The sequence below is a fragment of the Crassostrea angulata genome, chromosome 8, assembly GCF_025612915.1.
Source record: "Crassostrea angulata isolate pt1a10 chromosome 8, ASM2561291v2, whole genome shotgun sequence".
Lineage (NCBI taxonomy): Eukaryota > Metazoa > Mollusca > Bivalvia > Ostreida > Ostreidae > Magallana > Magallana angulata.
This window is the reverse complement of record NC_069118.1, coordinates 16,489,623-16,505,059: the sequence shown is the minus strand read 5'-3', so window position 1 is coordinate 16,505,059 and position 15,437 is coordinate 16,489,623. Positions and strand designations below refer to the sequence as shown.

Below are 15,437 nucleotides of genomic sequence, written 5' to 3'. Positions count from 1 at the left end.
ATAACCCGCATAAGAAATTCGTTAAATGAGCAATTTTAAAAGCATTTATTTGAGATAATTAAAATATTTATAGTATAAATGGGAAAAATTGCCTTTAAATAGGCATTTAGTTTTCCAAAAAATTCATATGTCCCAGAGAAAGGGGGGGGGGGTTCCGACCCCTGGAACTTCCCCTCTGGATCCGCCAATGTGACACATATCATCACACCCAATATCTATTGTCACCTCTATCGCGTCTCATTTGTTCTTGAAAAACCAGGGAATTATCAAATCATCGAAGTCATGCAGTCATTGTGGTATAGCCACGTCTCATTCAATGTTATGATGTAAAATTCAGCTTGTATAATGTCAATTATATTACAGCTAGTAATCTTACACTTTGAACAGTTGAAAATTGAGATGTACTAAAATGACATCGATTTCTCTTTAAAAAAAACTATTATGTGGATCTTGGTTGTGCGCTGCGCAACTGTCTAAAGACCTGGATTTTGTTCAATACCGCCACTTTATAAAAGAAGATGCATGATTGTCTATATGATGAACGTTGTCACTACGTTTATAATTAACAGTTTAAAAGCACCTTACTAGTTAATAAGATGTCTGAGAGATGAGATCCACAAGCTTGGATAGTTCACTGAAAAATCGAAAAAGTCAAACGGATACCTACTGTTGGTACCTCTGTGTTGATATGTGTACATGTAAGAAGGAGGCTGCATGAGGAGCAAGTTGTTCATGTCTTTGGATTCAAAATTTTGTACTTGCAGTAATCATTTTTTTATACATGTTTGCATGCCTCGTTCATTTTTTTTTTATTTTTTAAAAGAGAATTTAAAAGATGTTGTAGTTTCAAGGGTTTATTATTTTTATAACAAAGAACAAAATAATGATCAACAAAATATACAAGCATATTACGAATAATTATTTCTGGAAAAATAATGTTTAATTTTACAAAGATCGATTCCAAAGATTATCAAGAATCAAAAATACATGAAAAATCAGTAAATATCCCATAGAGCATAGAGTTATTGAACAAAAAGTAAAAGTTGAAGTTAAATAGGTATAATTCGAATACATTCACATTTCAACACTTCAACACAAAATAAGGAGGGATCATATATGGCGTGTATACCTTATCTTATTTTGTAAGACATCAGAAATATAGGTTTCCTTACGAACTTTACAAAACGTGATTCAAGCAAAAAAGCATGCGCGGATCTAGAGGGGGGGGGGGGGGGGTCGGGGGGGTCCCGACCCCCCCTGGAAAATGAAAATTTATTAAATTTACATAGTAAAATTATCGCGAAAATATGCCTCGGACCCCCCCTGGCAAACACAATTATCCTTCGGACCCCCCCTGGAAAAAATTTCTGGATCCGCGCATGAAAAAGTGCAAGTGCACTGACACCTTAGGGAATCAAAGGGACCGTCCCCCTTTTTGCGGACAAAAACACACATTTATGAAAGAAATATACAGAGACTACACAGAAAAAAGTGTTGCGTTCGAACATGTGTTGTCTTATATTTCTGGGAATTCCTTGGTTCATGTAATCATCACGATGTTAAGAATTTTAGATTTTTAAATATCGATACTGGAAATTCAAACGCTAAAGTATACAAACATATATTACATACACACATACAGTTACTGGGTTCAATATATAAAATTAACTTCTTTTGACATAAAATTTGAAACACAAAAATTATGTTATTGAACTCCTTTATTTCTTATTACAAACAAAAATCGGGAAAAACTGTCATCTAAATCAAAAATGAAACAAATCGAAAAAGGTCCTTTCTATTCCAAATAATTGTTATATAGATAGTCAATTCCATAAAACTGTTAAAAATCAAATAACTCCGGCACAATTATATGTTCATTCCAATAAAAATTCATGATACAATTACACCCATATATTTACAATATATTACATCAAACATAAATCCAGAATCAAAAACTTCGGGTTAGAAGAATAACATTATAGGGGTTCAGGGGCGAGTAGCTAGGGATACAATTTTGTAAGCAGGGAGTCAGGAGGCGACAGCCCCCAGAAGCATATTTTTCAACAATTACGGCGGTACATGTACTTATTCTTATATATAGTATTAGTTTTAATCCCCGGCCATTATATACAGAACATTAGCTATAAAGGATCACAGCCAGCGTTGATTTTTTCCCCTGTTTTGATTTAAATTTCTTTGGTTGTGTATGTTGTCATAGGCGTCGGAACCGGGAGAATTTTGATAAGTCTAGCCCCCACTTTCAATTTGCTTTCGACGCCACTGGTTGTTTTTTTATTATTTTTTTTGCTTGTTTGGTGTTTTTTTTTTGTCTTTTTTTTCTATTTAATTAATTTTTTTTTTATTTGTTATGTTTTTTTTTTCTTTTTTCCTATTGTTTACATAAAATCAGAGTTAAATGTATCTTAGAACAAAAAAAAATCAAAGAAATGGATAACAAAACAATACACACACCAACAGACACCAAAGAATAAAGAAAATGCATCTCGAAATACTATGTTAAAAAACCCAAATTTTCCTATTTGACAACCACGACTGACAGTGCGGTGAAAGACTTTTGACTGGAGGTATTCGAAGACTTTAGTTGCGGCATTTCTCAAGCAATTAAAGGGACCTAGACACGATTGAGATGAACATCTTATTTTTAATTTTTATTTATAAAATGGTTTACTTGTGTATTTTAAATGATTCGCCAAAATTTGAATGTTAGAAGTCAAGTTACAAGCGAGATACATGCATAGTGAAAAGAAGTCATTGTTATGTAAACAAAGCTCGAGTCTTATATTTGTTTACAAATAATGTAAAATAGAGAAATAACAATTTTTTGACAAAATAAAATAACTATTCGCTAACAAGATAATCAAGTCAAATGTGTTCATGAATTATTTTATCAACAACAAAAAACTCTTATATCAATACAATAAATACCGCGGTATGTAAACAATAACAGGACTCGAACTTTGTTTACAAAACAAAGAATTCTAACCTCTGTAACTCGCCAGTAACTCGATCGATATTTGAATCTCAAGCTTTGACAAAGCATTAAAACATCCATATTGACCATTCTAGACATTAAAAATGAAAAAAAAATTTGAAATGTTATAGCTTACGTTTACCATATGATGCGAACATATTAAGTGCATGTTTTGAAATTTCTTTAACGTACCGTGGCAATGTACATTCCCCTTAAGAACCATATTTAGCTACGACTTTGGTATTTATGTCAAACAGCAATGTGACGTAGGCCTGTCTATTTTATTGTTGGCCTTTCAGTCATGGCTCTTTGAGATCGATAAGATTTATCTGGCTTTTGAGCCAAGACGCAGCTATCTTTGCTCGTTTCACTCACAGCCAGGTTGTTTGATGCAAGAAATAGTTACGTCCTTCCAAAAGTCTGAAGTCTTGTTAAAATGGTTGTATTTTAAAGAGAAGTACTATAGTGTTGGTTCTTTTCATTTCTATAGCGATTGAAGAACTGAGTCGATTGCATTGAAATGCAAATTTGTTAATTCGTACTAAATATTAGTCTAAATCTTGAAATTACCGCTGAGGATTAGCCAAATAAAACGAAATTATGCGTATATATCCAATTTAAAAATTAATCTAAACCAACTATGATTTTAGATACATTTACTTGATAATTAAGGACATACAATCATATTTACACAAGGGTGTTAAAATATATTGTAAAGGGAATACATTTATTTCAAAAGATATATTTTACGCCATGCAGACGCCTGTGACAGTAGAATGTTAAACGTTTACGTAACACCGGGAGTACAAATAGCTGTGTAATAGTACTAGTAATAAAATAAAATGATATCTGTATACAACTAAAAGTATATCTAACAAATTCCGTGATCACTCTGGTGCTACTACAAGTACTGTATGTGTATGATTCAGACAGTTTTTCAAATGACTTGTTTTCCTAAGTGTTTTTCATTTTCAAGCAATTTTCCCTTTTTCCTCATTGATGCCGATCTAAAGGAAAAAAAAGATAAGAAAAGAGAGATATATATACATGGTAGTTGTTACTAATTGTTACCAATACGTGCTTCTACAGTACTGGAATGTTTATATAAAAAATAAGACAAGGAAGTATACATGTGCATGTAAATTCATATGATGACGGACATTATCAGATTTGCAATACAATGTATATATCCTTTTTATTTGTATTCGCGCCATACGATGCGTACAGAACTAAATTAATAATTGACATTTTTTATTCATGTACATTGTATTATACCTCTTAAACGTATACAAGCAGGATTTAATTGTCTGGTGTTCAAGCACACAACAATAGATACATGTTATATAATATCAATAGCTAGCACTTTGCATGTTGTGTGTGAAAACGAATATACACAAAACTGACTGTGTTATAAATTTATACCATTGAAACAGGTATACATTGCTTAATATTTTTAATAATCTCACTGAGTTGGAAAACTCTGTATAAGGAAGTAAGCTAATGCTCAGATTTTAACAACGCCTAATCTCATTATTTTTACCCTAGATAGTTAGATAATTTTCTTGCATGAGGGTTTACTACCATATCAAATATTTTAAGAATAAAACAATTCATTTACCATCCCGATTTCCTATAAAGGGTCATCTCGAAAAATACTAATTCTTACTTAAGTTCTCCTTGGGATTTCCCGGAAAAGCGCTAAATTTGGATGATTCGTCCATATTTTTGTATTTTTTCCCTTTGGATTTCTTTCATTTCATTCATATGATTGGTAAAATTGTAGATATAACTTTGTTCAATTATTAGTAAAACTATACTATAGAATTAAAAGCTTTTTTTTCTTTTTACGAACCTTTTTTTCCAGAGTATGATAGACAAAGACAACAACACCAACATCGTTAAAAAAGAGACCGCGATCCAAATAAGCCCCGACAGATCTTCTGTAACAAGCAATTTACATCCAATGTACATAACATACTATTGGTGTAAAAAGTCAACTGTTGTAAAATTACGCAGTACAGTTAAGGCGGTCAATAAAAATATGGGCAAATTTTTGTGATGAAAACACTTATACTTTAGTTAAACTGGCATGTCCTTTTTAAAATCAATAACAGTCACTCAAATGCATTATATTTCTAAAGTATATAAATAACAGTACAATATTTTATGTTCATAGTGGTCACGTGATATGGCAGTCGCATGGTACAAGCAGATGTATTTGTGGTTTTGAGGTCATTTAAAAAATTCAATATTGAAAGGGCATAATCATGTCAAAATTCACAACTGAATTATGAAATAACTTGATGTTATATCGTAGATTTTGAAAAACGGTGCGAAGAATATTTGTTAGTAGAAACCGTAATTCATAATGCATATGTTGAATAATTTTGAAGGTCACAGGGTTAATTTCATTAAAAAATAATTAATTTGTAAGATTTCACAAGGATCGTAGAAGTTTTTAAGTTACATAGCATATTTCAAATTCACATGTAAAAGTTTGTCGGGACCAAATAAGTGTATGCCCTTGCAATTAAGTGATTTATTTAGGTACTCAGATTTTAGATATACGATATTTTATACAAAACCGAGGTGGCTTCTTTATACGATGCATACTTTTAACAAAATGAAAATAGGACTATATAGGTAGCATTCTACTATTAATAATTTTAAACAAAATATTCATTTATACTTTTCCGTTAACGTATGACATTTATTTTTCTTCGCTATAAAACTGCACGATAGCCTTCAATGATTTAACTTAATGCGTCATTTTGAAGCATATGACGTCATATTTCGTAGTACAGCGAGAACGACATCTCGCTTATTTTTCAGTGTGTACGATATAACGGACATCAAAATTGTAAGTAATAGCATTTGTTGTTTTTAATTAAAAGATTAGTATAAGTTAATTTTACTAATAAATAGATTAATAAGTACTTTCGAGGTTTGTAATATACTGTGATGTCATAATGCACATTTCCCGTACTTTTTGTCTGAACGGAGTTTATTGACAGCCTTAACTGTGCTGCGTAATCTCATGATGAAAATATCCGCAAGTTGATGTCAAGTTATAGAGTTATTTTTTTAATCGATGGTACTGTATAAAATGGTTTTCTCGTTTATCAACTTACATCTACGATGGTGTAAAATTGTTTGTTTTAATCACTTATATGAGATTTAAAAAACTCTTGTTTGATATGTTAATTAATTTTGTTCAAAATACTACATACATGCACTGTTATTTAACTCAAATTACTTACCTCTACAAATTATTAGGGTCGATTCAACAGAAGAATTTGATTGGTCTCCATCTGTTGTATTATTCATCGAAGTCATCTCAAGCATCAATGTTAACTGGTAATCAGGTATATCTGATGTGACAGGAAATTATATAGTTATATTTACATCTACCGGGTACGAGTCCTTATATTTCTTACGGAAACGTAGAGTTAATTCATAGCTCTATAGAAACAGCCCGATTAAAATCTACACGCCCCGTTTATCGATTGGTCGAAACCTACATCGACCTATAAGTAGCGATCATTGCAGAAATTACACAACTCGCTAACGCAGGTTATGTATTTATTTTTTTTTTTTGCAATGTCGTCACCTTCATATACCGTGTAAATTCCCAAAGAGAGCTTTCATTGCTTAAATACATGCATTGCTTTCACATTTTTGCGGGTGAAAGGTGGCAGGGGTGCTGAGGAAGAGGAAGGAGATATGCGTATTTATTGTGGTAATTGATCTAATAATCCTAGAATTACTATGTCACTAGTTGGTACTTGAAATACTAATTTACTTACATGAATTGTTGATACAGATGCCCAGCTGATGAATGCTACAGTTCCCAGTGAACGTATCCAGTGAGTTATCTCTGGTGGTGACAAAAGTGCAGAGGGTGTCTGGAAAAACATAACGGTGATTATTTACTTTTATTTCTTGAAAGTCAATTAAATGAAATAAAATAAGAAAAAAATACAATTCTTTAATGCCTTGAAAAGATTATGAATTTCAACAAGCGAATTACCTGAATTCTCAGTCAGTTTGACGTTTGGAATCCAAAATGTTTGGTTTGACAACTGTAAATTAAGTTGGTCTAGTCTCTGTATCAGTTCATTGACATCAAGCATATATCTCATGCTGAATTTGTCTTCATCACACAGTTTCTCCGACTCTTTGTACAGGACGTATCCCGTGTTTACTTCAATACTCTTCGAATTCACTGCAGACAAGAAGGTTATACGCAAAATAAAAAGCTATTTGAATTCGCGTATATAATATACGATGATTTATCAAAGTGTATAGTATACACTTTGAGACAGATATCGATACACTGTATACATGTAAAACACTCTCGTAAGTCGACTCGTATTGAAATTTTGAATTTACTTTAATTAAAAACTGTCTAAATTTGTCTCTATACACCCATCAACTTGCAATATGACATATGCACAAATACAAACAAAGTCATTTGAGAGTGATATAGTAAATATCGCGGCAGTATTAGAGAATCAGTAAAACTTTAATATCGGTTTAATATTTAAATTAGGTACATTATAAGGAGGTCTCTGGAATATATATATATATATATATATATATATATATATATATATATATATATATATATATATATATATATATATATATATATATATATATATATGGATATATTTTGTTTCTACATTTAAAAGAAAATACCACAAATGTAGGGCAGTTTCCTGTCTTTTCGTTGGAGTATCTTTTTAATCTTCAGACACTTTTCTGAAGAAAAAAAATATTGAAATCAATATATTCTAAAAACTTGTCAATGTACATTTATTGTATCTGCCACATTAATTAAATATGTTTAGGGAATACCTTGATAGCAGCCCATGTTTTGTATTTTCCCATCAATCCAGGCCGACTCCCCGGGATTAAGCTCCTGGATGATATCCCCGGTTAGATTGTGGTCCTCTATGTACATCCGGGGGATCAGCTGGGAGTCGTACAGAGTTCGGCATCGTGAAGCAGCGGTGGTCTGGTTTATCGGACCTGTGGCTTTGAAATAAGTACAAGAAAATTACGTTCAATTGCATTTAATGGATTTCAAAATGTGCAATCTAGGTTTAAATAACTTAAAAATAAAAAATAACTTGTAATGTTATGACACTATATCGATCAACCCATCACGAAAACTTTTTACTTATTTATTTATTTATTTTGCAATCTAGTGCTGTCATTTGTCAACAAAGATCGGTGGTATCCAAATATTCGAGAGATCGCCGAATGGTAATGAAGGTAAATAAATTTTTTGGTTTTGTTTTATTATATAGCATTTAAATAAAAAATATGTTTACATTTAGTTTACATTTAGTTTATAAACGGTGTCTCACTTTATACATTTTAAGTATATTGTGTGAGGATTACTAGTGTATCATTTAAGATTTAAGAAATCTACTAGTGCAACAACATAAGTACAATTCAATACAAGGACTCCACAAACATACGATCGAAAGGAGCGATCATTGATGATGAAAACATACACAAACTCCGCATACGATTCCTCAGCAATGTTCATTATACCTTCAAAGCAGAATGGGAGAAGATTAAATTTATAATTTTTTTAAATATAGAATTCTCGATATATGATATACAGTGTAATTATTGTCATCAGGGATTCACATTTTTGATATCTATATATGAATCATTGGAACTTTATAAATTACAAAAGTAAGTTTATGTTTGTCTCAGTTTTTTTCGGAGGCCTTTTTCTAATTTTCGTTTTGTTTGGGGTTTTTTAATGTCTGTTCTCCGATTTTTATATTATTTATTTCATTAAACAAAACGGATTCATTAACTATTAAAGTGAATATATAGGAATTGATGATTTATTAATAGATCCATCTTTGGGGGACTAATTTGGTTCCAGTTCTAATTTCATTTTCGTTATACTTAAGCGACGTATCTTGATATATATATATTTAAATACCTATTGGATGGGCGTTTGTGGCGCATTTGTTATGGTCGTAAGACATTAGCGCATTCGCTTGATCGGAATATCGTGAGTTCGAAGCCCGGTGTGGGCGCTAAACTTTAAGCTAGAAAACTATGTTTTCTGACTAATTTCACATTAGCTTCCTCACAGATGATCCCATATCATTAAATTCCTATGAAATCTTGTCATTTATTCTGGCTAAAGTTGGCAATCCTGTTAGAAGGAAAATGAAAAAATCCACAATACCTTCTGAATATACCAACATCAACATAAAATATAAGATGCACATGCAACATATCATTGCTGCAGTTCTTGATTACGCAACTCTATATCCAAATTGTGATATCGGAAATGGTTGAAAATAAAGCAGCTTTCTGTTTGGACTTATGTTCATAGCATTTGGCACAATGCCGGCCGCGGTTTGATTTATCAGTAGAAAAGTAGGTCAATTAAGGCAGCTGTGGATATGGGGGGGGGAATAGCAATCGTAACCTCTCGGCCATTTTCGATGTTATTTTTCGTTAGCGGAAATGGCCGTGTAGTTACGATTGGAGAAAATATTCAGAAGTCGAAAAAGTTTACCATGTATTTTTTTCAGTTACAACAAAAAGAATATATACATATCATCTTCACAATAACAACGGAATTATACAAACAAAACCTTGACATTGTGAAGACGGCCACATTCCGGAAATCATTTTTCACCCCATGCGCTCACTCGATCAGGCATTTGATATATTATGCCTGTTAAATTTGAAATGATTGATAAAAAAATAGAAAAAAGGGAAAAGTAAATAAAATGATATGCAAACAAATAAAACAAACGAAAAGAAACAAAAGACAAAACAAACAATATTAATTAGGTTTAGTACGTCAATATAATGTGTAAAGTGTATTTTCTCGCACTCAATGCGCAGTTTATCAACTTGAATGCACAACACACGTTTTTGTGAGCGGTAAATGAAGTAATTGTTTTATTTTTTATTTTTGTCTTATTATTATTTTTTTTTTGCTGTGGTAAATTTTACCTTCAAAATATATATTCGATGTGCATATGATGTTATTTGTGCATTAAATTTACTATTTTTTACAGTACACATGCTTATACATTTTTTGTGACGATGTAGGCTATTTAAAATCAAAAGGACATATGTTGAAGCTGGGTATTGTGGACAATCACAGCCTTGTTGCTAAGTATCAAGATTATAATTCAAAAATGTTTGCCGGAGATATTTAAAACAAAACTTTATCAACTATTTTAGCACTTATAAATATATATTTTCTTTATATATTATAGCCTTATAAGGTAGTATAAAACAGTTATAAGCTAATGCTGTCCCATAATTCAATTATTCTGAAGATTTAAGATATTTTGTTTTTAATAATAAAAATTACAGATATTAAAAATTTAAAGATTTTTTGGCCTATTATGGCCGCAAATTAAAACTACCAACTGAACCCTCAATCTCTTAGTGTAGCATTGAATTAAGTGAAAAAGGGGTTGTTATAATATGTTATGGCAATAAATAACTTTTCAGGATGTTACAAATGTTTGTGCTGCTATTAATACAGGAAAGTGAGGAGACCATGTATTACTTGAAGAAATAAAAAAAATTTAAGTGGTAATGTCAGATATAATGGCTGATATAATATAATGTAAAACTAGTGCTTGTGAATTCTCTTTTGAGATGAAAAATTGCATGCAGCACTTAACGGCCTCTAGTAAAAAAAAATTTAATTCAAATTTAAATAAGATTAAACACTTTGATTTTTATGACCACGTAATTAAAAGATTTCAAAATAATGATAAGACATATATGTATATGATTTGTGCCTAAAATGCCCCCTTAAATGAACATCTTCATTTTACTGAAATTCTTTGTTTTCTTTGTATAGATATTCATTTGAAGTTTTTTCATCTTTTTCATTATTTATGATTTAAGTTCCCTTAATTTAGAAATATGACATCAAAACGTTAATTTTGTCTGCCATTTTGCATTTTAAGCATGAAACAGCTCGTTTTCAAAACATTTCTCTTTAAGAAAACAGCGAATACTTATACAAACAAAATATTTATACCAAAGATGTATCTATCAAGTTTTAATTAGTGACAAAAAGATTTTTTTTGTTCAAAGCGTCGCTCTGTATTTCCCATTCGAAAAAGAAAAATGTCAATAAATGACTGACTTTGATTGAATTCTAAACATGCTGTCACTCCTGACGTCATATACAGCCAGTAAGTACAAATCAATCGAATAATTAGGTGAAAAATATATTTTATATCAACTTTTCTAAAACATAACACAACAATTTAATGTACCCAAACCCTTTAAAACATGGCAATTCATAAGGGCCAAATTTGACTGATATTTTATATATACATGTAGTTCTTTGACAGATGGTTTTAAATTTATTAATGTTTAAGTATATTTGAAATAGATAAAAATTTATAAAAATCCTAGATGACGTCGTCATATTTGATCTTTGAATTTTTGATATGACATTGAAAACTGATGGAAATAATTCCTTATTTTTCCCGGTGTTATTTCCCTCCGTCACCCAATTTTTTAGTCCTCAGCTCATATCGCTGTAAGAAAAATGCATGTATTTGAGGTCAAAACTCAAACTTTAGGCGGCTGAGTGTTAACTTGAGGAATGTTGGTAACTATATATAACGCAGCGGGATGTTCCTTTATATTGGTGTTTTGAGTTGAGTTTTTTAAAAATATTTTATGTTCGTTTGAACGGCTGAATTCGACCATAAATATATTAATGATATTGATTGAAAAAAAAACGTATGTTGCACTCATACAGGCGAGCTGTTCCTTTATATTGGTGTTTTTGAGGTTTAGTTTAAAGATATTAAAATTTCATTTAAAAGGGTGAATTGGAACAAAAATGACCAGATACAGAAGTTGACAACTGATACACTTCTGTTGTTTATTGCAGGAGACTTCCACTGTCAATGGTGGACAGCCAAAACTTTAGAAACTTTGTTCAGAAATTAGATTAGATTCTAAAATAAGCATATCCCAAGTCGAAAACATTGTCCAGTAAAGTACTTTATTGAAAGGCAAGTGGAGTGAAAAACAATCTAAAAGCACCGCTATCTAAAGCAAGAAGTACGTGTTTGACAGTGGGTCTGCAGTGGTCCAATAGACAAAAGAAGACTTCTACGGGGATCACTGAACATCTTATTGTTGACTGGGAAATGAAGTCTGTGGTGCTTCTCTGCAGAAGATTAAAAGGGAAACAAACATCAGAAAATATCAGACACGAGTTAGAAGAAACACTTGTCCTGTTTGAAATTGCTGATAAGATCTGCACAGTTGCTGGCGAATATGCATTAAACATGGTGAAAGCATTCAAATTTTCTCTTCTTGGATATAAATGTAATAGTGAAAGGGTAAAGTCCACGATGAATTTGAGGTTGATAATGATGACGATGATGATGATGATGATTATGCTGAAAAAAATACCCTCAGTAAACTAGGTTCCAGAGAGGAGCATGAAGATTTCGGAACCAACTGGAGCCAGACAGGGATGGGGTAATGGTAATTTGTAATGGTAATTGAGTGTAATTAATTACAAATTTTGATGTAATTGGAAGTAATGTGTAATTGGTCACATTTTCAATTACATGTAATGGTAATTTAATTAATTACTTTCAAAAAAGGCATGTAATTCCAATTACTTTTCAATTACTTTCAATTACACACTGATGGACATATAATTATTAAGCTGTCCACTACCCATTTTTCCCCCACTATTGTACATTAAGGCAAGTTCGAAGAGTAGTTAAAAAGCATTAAACTATTATTATATATTACATTGTATTATAATACTAAATATTTTTAATGGATTTTTTCAGTGATTCAATATTTAATGATAAGTTTCCCAAATTTAATTAAGTACATGTATTTGATGATTTGTTTGATCTTTTTTTTCTTAAAAAATACTTATTTCCCTTCTTATTAGAATAATTAGTGTGTCAATTATCATTTAATTAGTTTAAAACATCACTGTTTAATTTACAAACAAAATCAGTGTTATCGAAATTATATAAACTATCAAGTCATGCTTTGTAATTGATAGCCTAAAATACACAGAGCTAAAATGCATGGCTTCAAATGCGTTTAAGTTTTTGATGCCTAACATGTCCACAGGGTGTGTTCCCTTATTGCTAACATTTTGATAATTAGGTAGAGAACAACAGGTGTGAACTGTGTTATGATAACAATTAAAGTCTGCCCTCTACCCGAGATTAACCTGTACTATGGCATTGTATTTACAAAGAAAAAAAATAGTGTATAAAAATGCAAAGGAAAAAGTTTTCATATAATAGTTTTGCATGCAAGAAATACTTTAGGTGTAGGTTAAGGGATATGACTTTTAAATGTTTATTGAATATCAGGGTGTATGGGACACCTCCATATTGTGACTACCAGTACCTACATTTTAAAATAAACAATAAAAACCAAATTTATATTTTTTCTTTCCAAAAATTGTAACTAATTATTAGAATTGTTAGCAAATTCTCAAACAGTGAAATTATTTTAATTATGAGGAAATTTTATTCATATTATAGATATACCTCCTTAAATGTTTATGTGTTGTATATAAATCATGGTTTTAGTAAATTTTGATGAAAATGTAATTTGTAATTTAATTAATTACATCTGTAAAGTAATTGTAATTTAATTAATTACATTTGAAAACTCTTGTAATGGTAATGGTAATTTAATTGAAGAATTTAAGCAAGTAATTGTAATCTAATTAATTACTTTCCATTGTAATTGACCCCATCCCTGGAGCCAGATTATCTGAGGTTGACTGAGCCATGTGTTGATATCGCAGAAGAAATCTTGATACCAAACCAGATTTTCTCTCCTGGCAAATGCAGCATAAAGATTATTGGCCAACCCAACAACTTTCAATTAAGACTCTTCAGAATTGCAGGGTAAAGGGCAGAACGCTAGCTGTTCTTTGACTGACAATACTTTTGAAAGTCTAATGATGATTCAGTGGAACTTTGATGTGTAAAATGACAAATATGATTTTCTTGTATTTGTTTACAACCAAACTTATAAGTTGACGGCAAATAAATCTAAAATAAAATCTTATTTTTTTTAAGTGTAAGGTTTAATGTGATTCATTACTTTAGCAAAGTAATTTAATTAATTACGTTAATTTGTAAATGAAAGTAATGGTAAATATGATTTCTTTCGTTTGAGGGACGAATTAGACAGAAATCAATTTCTACTTGGTATAATAATGAATTAATTATCCGGATATATAAGGTTTTCATTCGAATACCTGTTTGTGTCACCTGGTTCTTAAGAACCGGTTTATTAGCAAGGCTATATAAAGAATTGCTCAGGTGTTAATACCAGTTTAGGACGACACGTACAGCGGAAAGTTTAAATTTTCAGAATTGTTTAATTAAATAGATAAATCATGTGATCCAACTTTGTGCCATAATTATGTGTGTACATTTAATATGCCAAATATTAAATAGCTGCAGCGTGTCGTTGCTAATTCCACACAATGTGTTGTTATTTAATAGTATCATAGTATTCAGCTTTCATTTGGAAAGTAATGAATGGATTTAAAGGAGAATGATAATTGAAATGGAAAGAATTCCAAAATAAATGCAATTTGATTCATTACATTTCAAAGTAATTGACCCCTGGTCGAATCTGCTTACGTGTTCTCTTGAAGAAAACGTATTTAATCAGAATTTAAAATAGTTAAAAAACCATTCTAATTCATAAAGATACAGGAATACCAGCACGTAATCGTTTTTTGAAAGGGGGCAAGGTCATCCAAAAATCAAGTAAGTTTACCTATAACTTAAATTTCACGGTTTATTTTTCAATTCAATTCTTTACATTGTCCAATAAAAGTGTGTGTGTGTGTGTGTGTGTGTGTGTGTGTGTGTGTGTGTGTGGCGGGGGCGCTACTCCATGTTCATTTTATTTTTTGTATGTAAATTTAAGAAAAATCTTTGGAATTGGACACATTTGAAGTTTTCCATTGATCAATGACCGACTACTTAAAACTGCTCAAGCAATACATGTGCGTGGGTAAACACTATCATTGTCTAATCAATTAATGTAAGTAATTAGATGTATACAATACAATAACAAATGATACAAATGTGTTTATTGTTTATATTATTTTACTGCACTAAAACCGTTTTTATAACTATTTCACATTCTAGTTACGATTTCTCCAGGGTACGGTTTTCTCTTTTATATACTTCTAAGTTAAACGTTGAACCTTGAGACCCCAGCATTGATTCTGGTGGTTTTAAAAATTCAGGATCTTCACTATGTATACAAGCTTTGATCGATCTAAATATTGGCTATAATTTTAGCGGCAGTGGTTCTTGACAAATTCTTTTAAGACACAAACCCTATTTAACCGTTTTGCAATTATCTTCCTTTTGAAAAAGGTTTTGCTCTT

At 31.0% G+C, this 15,437-nt stretch overlaps 1 protein-coding gene across 1 annotated transcript; it reads right to left on the bottom strand.

Annotated features, from left to right (window-relative positions):
- Positions 1 to 3,580: 3,580 nt before the first annotated feature.
- Positions 3,581 to 9,379, bottom strand: LOC128161580 (uncharacterized). The gene is made up of 8 exons (XM_052824894.1): positions 9,216 to 9,379; positions 7,853 to 8,032; positions 7,694 to 7,756; positions 7,023 to 7,217; positions 6,799 to 6,897; positions 6,253 to 6,363; positions 4,845 to 4,932; positions 3,581 to 3,999 (listed from the first exon to the last, which is right to left on the bottom strand). Exons 1-8 carry the CDS (start codon positions 9,268 to 9,270, stop codon positions 3,930 to 3,932), a joined length of 861 nt encoding a protein of 286 aa, XP_052680854.1. The 5' UTR covers positions 9,271 to 9,379; the 3' UTR covers positions 3,581 to 3,929.
- Positions 9,380 to 15,437: the final 6,058 nt, after the last annotated feature.

Excerpts from the sequence above, each read along its gene's own strand:
- LOC128161580 (XM_052824894.1), bottom strand. The coding sequence starts at position 9,270 with ATGATATGTTGCATGTGCATCTTATATTTTATGTTGATGTTGGTATAT. Across the intron at positions 6,364-6,798 it reads CATCTGTATCAACAATTCAT|ATATACCTGATTACCAGTTA; the intron begins GTAAGTAAATTA and ends CTGTCACATCAG. Across the intron at positions 4,933-6,252 it reads GACCCTAATAATTTGTAGAG|AAGATCTGTCGGGGCTTATT; the intron begins GTAAGTAATTTG and ends TGCTTGTTACAG.